The sequence below is a fragment of the Penaeus monodon genome, chromosome 5, assembly GCF_015228065.2.
Source record: "Penaeus monodon isolate SGIC_2016 chromosome 5, NSTDA_Pmon_1, whole genome shotgun sequence".
NCBI classification, from domain to species: domain Eukaryota; kingdom Metazoa; phylum Arthropoda; class Malacostraca; order Decapoda; family Penaeidae; genus Penaeus; species Penaeus monodon.
Window position 1 is genome coordinate 46145061 of NC_051390.1, and position 7500 is coordinate 46152560.

The 7500-nt window shown below is 38.0% G+C and overlaps 1 protein-coding gene across 3 annotated transcripts in view; it reads left to right on the top strand.

The window, feature by feature from the left end:
* The window catches only part of LOC119573234 (unconventional myosin-IXAa-like), a 50772-nt gene that overhangs the window by 42457 nt on the left and 815 nt on the right, over positions 1 to 7500 (top strand). For 2 of the 3 annotated variants that reach the window (XM_037920361.1, XM_037920363.1), the window contains exons 22-30: positions 540 to 736; positions 934 to 1166; positions 1310 to 1573; positions 2068 to 2250; positions 2451 to 2568; positions 3181 to 3431; positions 4433 to 4831; positions 5309 to 5431; positions 6424 to 6763. In XM_037920361.1, the coding sequence (XP_037776289.1) occupies positions 540 to 736; positions 934 to 1166; positions 1310 to 1573; positions 2068 to 2250; positions 2451 to 2568; positions 3181 to 3431; positions 4433 to 4831; positions 5309 to 5431; positions 6424 to 6763 (2108 nt within the window). The remainder of the gene's footprint in view (positions 1 to 539; positions 737 to 933; positions 1167 to 1309; positions 1574 to 2067; positions 2251 to 2450; positions 2569 to 3180; positions 3432 to 4432; positions 4832 to 5308; positions 5432 to 6423; positions 6764 to 7500) is intronic. The other variant, XM_037920362.1, reaches the window with a different exon arrangement.

A 7500-nucleotide genomic window follows, 5' to 3' on the forward strand; every position in this document is an offset into this window, starting at 1 on the left:
TGGATGGGGTCAGTAAGTTGCACTTGGCATGGTTATATCTATGTAAATTTCTAACTCTGCCGAGAGCTTGGTGAATGCTGTCAGAATGCCTGAAAATTTTATTGAATATTTCAACATCTTTGAAAAATTCATAAAAAAATGGTGGTCCTAGAGAGTTCAGTATCAGTTGTGCTGTTTTTATTATTATTTTATTATTTCCTGCTTATCAGTTGTTAACACAAAGTGTGGACAATTTACTTTGGATGAATTTATATCAGCCATTATCCAATAATGAGTCTGGAAGGTAAATCAGCATTAACACAGAACAACAATAATGAGAAATGACTGGTGTGGCGCAAAAAAAATTTGGTACATATATACATATACTGAAATTTATTTATTTATATTTTATTTTTAGTTGTGTTTACTAACATTCCCTCAGGGAATTAATGTAAAAAAAAAATCCATATCAGTTAATTAAATTTAGGGTAAAATCTACAAAAATAAATTATATTCAACATGGAAAAGAAAAATTTCATAACGGTAATAATAAATTTCAGCATGGAGCCAGCTGGAGTGCAGGGAGCAGCGTCCTTGCCGCTGTCTGTGGTTGGGGGTGATACAGATGCCCTGAAACGCATCCTAGCAAGCAGTCCGCATACGCTTAAGCAGTCCACATTGCTGAAGAAGGAAGTGTGCATTGCATGTGACAAACCATTCACAAGCTTCTTCATCAATACAGGCTACAAGTGTTTAGGTAAAATGGTTTGATATTTATTCATTTTATATTTATAATGATTATTATTAATATATATATCATTATTCTTATACTATAATGAAACATCATTGCATTTATTACTATAATCTTTATCAGTGTTTTGGTTACTTCCCTCATACTTCTATGCGAGGCTACCATGTCACCTCGCCTTTCATCCACCTCCTTCCCCCCTCCAGGTTGTAAGAAGGTATTCCACCCACGTTGCATTGAGGCCTCCCTCACCATCGGCTGCCAGGAAGTGTCAGGTGTTGGTAAGGAGAATGCTAGCCCGTCCAGCAAGAAGCCCAAGAGACTTGACCAGGAGGACAACTGGAATGTCACTCGAACATCAGAGTTCATTGACAAGTCAGATGAGGTCATTAAGGATGCAGATGAGCTCAGAAGGCTTGAGGAATTCATCACACGAAAGGTGAGGAAAAGGCCTTTTAGGAATTTACAAGGGTTTCACTTTCTCTTGGTCCTTCACTTTGCTTGAATGTATATAACTCCATTATTAAATGTAAAAGTATCTGTGCTTTACCCACAACCTTACTTTACCTCATTACTCTGCAGTTGTTCCAACTGGAAGAGAAGGAGAGTGAAAAGTCAGATACACGCACACAGAGCTTGGACCGCAGCTTCTCTCGTGAGGCACCCACACGTGACCTGGAAGTAAGTGTTCGGCTAAGGGACCGCAAGGACTCCCTTGTTGACCAGATGTTCTGCCAGTCATTGCGAGAGTTCAAGACCAACCTTGTATCAACATACAGTGTAGCCTTCCAGAAGGAGTCCAACTTAGCCCTCAAGTACAAGGATCTTATTAAGAACTTTGAACAGGTTGGTAGTGTCTTTTGGAGTTCTTATTACTTTAGTATTATGGATAGAAGGACAGATAATTGACCATTAAAATTCAATGGAGCGCATAAGCCTGAGATTGATATGGAAGTTAGCTACACAAGTGAGGGATAATGTTCTCTCTTCCTTGTTTCTTAATTAAAGCATTGCAAAACAAAGATTTTAGCTTTGAAAGGCTGTAGGTTGAGAAATAGGGCCATTGGAGGCATAAACTCATTTCTATATGGCATGCAGGGCAAAGAGTAGCCTTCATTGTTAGGCATGGGTGTCATCTGTAAATACCATGATATGCATAGATGCCATCCACTGGTATTGGGTTAGTTATTCTTTTATTATAATTTCAATATGTAATTTTAATTTACTACTGTATCTTTACAATTTGAAGCCAGAATTAAGTAAATTTCAACATTAACTTATAATTTATTTTATTTAGTTTTATTCCCTGCAGTCTTATTTCTTCTGTAATTGTTTTCTAGGTAATGAACACCGTTTGTAAAGAAAAGATGGGCAATGATACCTTCCCAGTCACAATGGGCGTGAATGCGTTCCGAGGTTTCCTGGATGAGTTCATCCGGGAGAAAAAGAAGCCCATTGAAGAAAAGTCGTTTGTGAAGAAGAGAAAGAGACACAGACGCAAAAAGAAGAAGGTGGTTAAAAATGTACTGTAAAATAATTCGGCATGTTATTTTGCATGTTAATAAATGCTGATTTGTCTTATATATCTTTAATAATTATATACATAAACTGCATAAAATAAACTATGTAGCTATTTGATGAACTATTTGAACAATAAATACAGTGAAATATAATTCTCTTTGTCTCCTTGGCTACTGTTTTTAATTTAGTTTTGATTTTTCAGGTGGAGGAGTTAGTGTATGGGGCCCATATCTTCACCCACATCATGGTGAACATTCCAACACAGTGTGAAGTGTGCAACTCCTTCCTCTGGCTCTCTATGAAGGCCCTTACCTGCCAAAGTAATTATTTTTTTATTATTGATGCCCTTTTGAAATTGCAGCTTTGGAATGTGGAGAATGCTTGAAGAAAATGATTACAAGGATTAATAGCCTTAAGTGGAGAGACAGTTTGTTTTTGCTGTTGAGTCTCTTTTAATTGTTTATTTATTTATATATTTTTTAAATGTTCCATAGAGAAAATAATAAAAAAAAGTATTTAATTAGAGAGCTCTTCTTTGACAAATTGGTTTACTTTTATGTTTTAGATATTACTTGCTACTTAGAAATATGAGTGTGTGTGGTTGTGTATGTATGTGTGTTTGTATTTATGTGTAGATATGTGGAGTCTGCGTGTGAGGGTGTTCTGATCTAGAAAAATAAGAAAGTAGAGGTGCTTGTTATATTTCTTGTCCCCCTGTTACATTGAATTCAGAATGAGTTAGCTACTGACAGAAAAAGAGGAGAAAATTGCAAGTGAAAGTTAGTGGTGAACTAACTACAATGAAGAAGAAGAGGTAGAAGAAATTGATATTATTTAATTTTAAACCACATCAGTGACATTTCCTAATATTCCATTTGTTTTTATATGTATGTCTTGTTTCCTAATACTGCTTACTGTTTCCCACTTTCAAGGATGTAAAGTGACTTGCCACCAAAAGTGTTACAAAAAGGCTGATGCCAAGTGTAGTCATGAGGGCCCCAAGCCTGTGGTGGTGGCAACTGGAACCCCACCAACGCGTAACCGGGTCTTCTCTGTCCCCCTGGAAAACCTGGTCAAGCCGGGTGAGAAAATACCAGGTGTGATAGACCGTCTCATCACGAGTATTGAACTCTATGGCCTCTACACGGAGGGGCTCTACAGGAAGTCGGGCGCAGCGACAAAGGTAGGTTTCTTTAACTGTGCAATGGTGTTTGTGCCGAGGGATTGTGTTGAGGTCTGTGCTCGTAGGCATCAATTGTGTTTTCTGGCTCTGTGCTCTTAGGCATTGGTTGTTTTCTGGCTCTGATCTTTTAGCCGTTAATTGTTTTCTGACTAATCTTAGTTGATTAATTTCTGGCTCTGTGGTATTAGTCATTGTTTTCTGGCTCTATTCTCTTAGTTGACTGTATTCTGGCTCTATGCTCTTAGTCATTGATTATTTTCTATCTCTGTGCTCTTAGTTGTCGATTGTTTTCTGGCTCTGTGCTCATAGTAATCAATTGATTGTGTTTTCTGGCTCTTGAGTCATTGATTTTTTTCTGGCTCTGTGCATATAGTCAATTGTTTTTTGTCACTGTGCTCTTAGTTGTTTTCTGGCTCTGTGCACTAGTTGATTTGATGGGGTTAGAGCTCTTAGTTGTTGATTGTTTTCTGACTGCTTATAGTCAGTTGATTATTTTGTGGTTCTGAGTTCTTAGTCATTGATTGTTGTGTGGATGTTTTTTACTAAGTATTTAGTTATTTTTGTAACCAGAAAAGCAAATAAAGTATGTAATTTTTTTTGTTTATTTTTATTCACATAGATGGTTTCATTAGTGTATTTTTTTAAGCAAGAAGTTAATTACTAGGTCTATCTGAACTCATGTGCTTACCCTGTACCTTGATTTTTGGAAAGATTAAAAAAAATAATTACTGTTTTTATTGCTATTCCTTTTCTAGGAATAAGGTAATTAAGTCTATTAATTAACTTCTAGAGCTTATGGAAGTATCTATGTGTAATCAAAACATGTAACTGGTGCATTTTCATTTCTAGTATAAATAGTTTTATTACGAATAATGAAATCAGCATGGTAGATCAATTAAAAATAATTGTTAATGTAGACCTCACACTGTGGAACCTTTTTATAAGCAGTTTCATCATCTTCAGGAGTAGATTAACTGAAGTTATTCTATATTTCCTCGTAGGTAAGATCAGTGAAGGCACACATTGAGCGCGATGCGGACAATGTTGACTTTACTGACACACCCGTCCACGTCCTGGCAACCATTGTCAAGTCGTTCTTCCGAGACCTGCCTGAACCCTTGCTCACCTTCGACTGCTATGATCCTCTGCTGCATGCCACGGAGCTTCAGGATCCAGATGACCAGCTCCAGACCATTCTTAACATTGTCAAGGGCCTACCCAAGCTCAACTTTGACCTGCTCGAGCGACTGATCTTCCACATGGTTCGGGTGGCGCTGCATGAGGAGCACAACCGGATGAGCTGCAATGCCTTAGCCATCGTCTTTGCGCCGTGCATTCTCCGCAGTCAGCGCTCGCAGACAGTGCAGGATTCCTTGAATGACATTGCGAAGCAGACTTCAGTAAGTAAAGAAGAGAATCGAGAAGTGATCAATACTATGTAGAATGAGTGTTGATTTATGACGTATTCTTCCTTGTTTTATTCTCTTCCTCCTCATCCCTCTCTTCCCTCTTCTTTCTCTTTCTTTTCTCCTTACTCTTACTCTTACTCCTCTTTTCTCTTCTTGTTCACTACCCCCATTCATTTTTCTTCTTAATCCTCCTACTCCTCCTCCTCCTCTCCTCCTCCTCCTCCTCCTCTTCTCCTCCTCCTCCTCTTCCTCTTCCTCCTCTTCCTCTTCCTCCTCTTCCTCCTCTTCCTCCTCTTCCTCCTCTTCCTCCTCCTCCTCCTCCTCCTCCTCCTCCTCCTCCTCCTCCTCCTCCTCCTCCTCCTCCTCTCCTCCTCCTCCTCCATCAATTTTCTGAGACAGACAGTTAACTTTTGCTTTACATCAAATGTTTTATTTTTCCTTACACTTATCTTACAAATTATTGCACAGGTTGTGGAGATCATTATTGCAAGACAGCTTCAGCAGGTGAGGACAACCTTGCAGGACATTGATAATGTGGACTCGGCAGTGGTCTCAGCAAGCAATTGCCTCGACTTCATACGCTATTCGAAGGTAAGTCTGGGAAGGGAAGCCAATTCATTTTGTTTTTGTTTTTGTTTTATTTGTGTTAACTCATTTGTTTTGGTTTTTGTTTTATTTGTGTTAACTCATTTGTTTTGGTTTTTGTTTTATTTGTGTTAACTCATTTGTTTTGGTTTTTGTTTTATTTGTGTTAACTCATTTGTTTTGGTTTTTGTTTGTTAACTTATTTGTTTACTTGTGATTACTTTTGTGGAGGGAAGACAACTGTACTTTGTAAGGCAAAAATTTCATTCTATGATGGAACATTGAATTATTTAAATGATAGCTTTGAAAATAACGGATTGATTTTTTTTTTTTTTTTTTGATTCATGAAATGGAAAATTCAACTTAAGAGTTTATTTCCAGAATTATTTTTGTGTTTCTTTTTCATTATTACCATTATTGTAATTATCATTATTATTATTGTTATAATAATAATAATTACTATTATTATTATTATTATTATATTAGGGTATAGGGGCTATATATCATACTACTAGTAGAAAAACATTTGTTAAAATAATCTGAAAATAGTTGAAAGTATAATAAATTCACATGCAAGAAACTTGTGATATTTCCCCACAATATGCCTTAATGATAAAATTTTATTTTGTTTACACATTGAAAGATGTAAAAATTTGATGATGATGATGATGATGATCATCATCATCATCATCATCATCATCATCATCATCATCATCATCATCATCATCATCATCATCATCATCATCATCATCATCATCATCATCATCTGGGTATTAGAAAAAATAGTCACAAAAATAAAAGAAAATGGTAAGTTCAGGTAGAACTAGAACTTCGTCTTCTTGGTGATTAAGTGTTTGTGGATCCATCTATGTGTAAACAGAATAAACAGAACAAAACTACAGGTAGAGTATGCATGTACTAGGTGATAATTGGTCATTATGTTTATACCACAATGAGGCCATTGATGCATAACTCCCCTTCTCTCCTAATCACCCCAGCACCTGACCCAGAGGAGTGGGCCAGGTGCAAGCGAGGCCTCCAGCCTGCCACGTACTGCCTCGGCAGCCCTGCGCACGGGGATGTCATACGAGGCCAGTGAGAATGACCTCAAGGAGAAGCTGGCTGACCTGCAGGGCACCCGAGAGCGACTGGAGCTGCAGCTGCCGGCTCTGGTGCGCGTTAGCTCCGAGGAGGATCTGCTCTCCACTGACATGTCACGCGCTGGCTCCTTAGAGGACATCCCCGGTACTCCTGCTACTCCTGCCACCCCTGCTACGGCTGTCAGGGGGTCTAGGGACACTGGCTTCTGTGAGGAGTATGATGCGCTGTCTGTCACAGGTGAGGCCCAGGGGGTACCTAGGGGATTTCTCATTACTTTTGTTTTTTTTTGTTTTTGTTTATTATTGAGGGAGTGAGGGATTAAATAAGAGAGAGAAATAGATTGGGAGAGAAATTGATTGGGAGAGAAATATATTAAGAGAGAAAATGAGAGAGAGAGAGAAATTGAGAGAGAAAGAAATTGAGAGAGAGAGAGAAATTGAGAGAAAGAGAGAGAGTAATAGATTTAGAGTTAGAGAGTTGGAGAGAGAATAAGGGTTATAGAGATAGTTACGGAGGTAGAGGTAGAGTTATAGAGGTAGAGAGAGAGAGAGAGAGAGTGAGTGAGTGAGTGAGTGAGTGAGTGAGTGAGTGAGTGAGTGAGTGAGTGAGTGAGTGAGTGAGTGAGTGAGTTAGAGAGAGAGAGTTAGAGAGTTAGAGAATGAATTAGGGTTATAGAGATAGGGTTGCAGAGGTAGAGTTATAGAGGTAGAGATAATGATAGAGATAGAGGGAGAATTATAGTAATAGAGATAGTTAAAGATAAGAGATAGAGAAAGATAAATTATAGAGTGAGTGAGAGTGAGTTTGATAAAGAGGGTTAGAAATAGAGATAGAAATAGAGATAGAGATAAAGAGAGACAAATAATATACTGGAAACTTATTACTGTTAGTCATGACTTATACAACCTCTCCACCAATCACACACATTGAAAGCCAATCCTCTAAAAATAATTTCTTTACTGGTGTTCCAACTT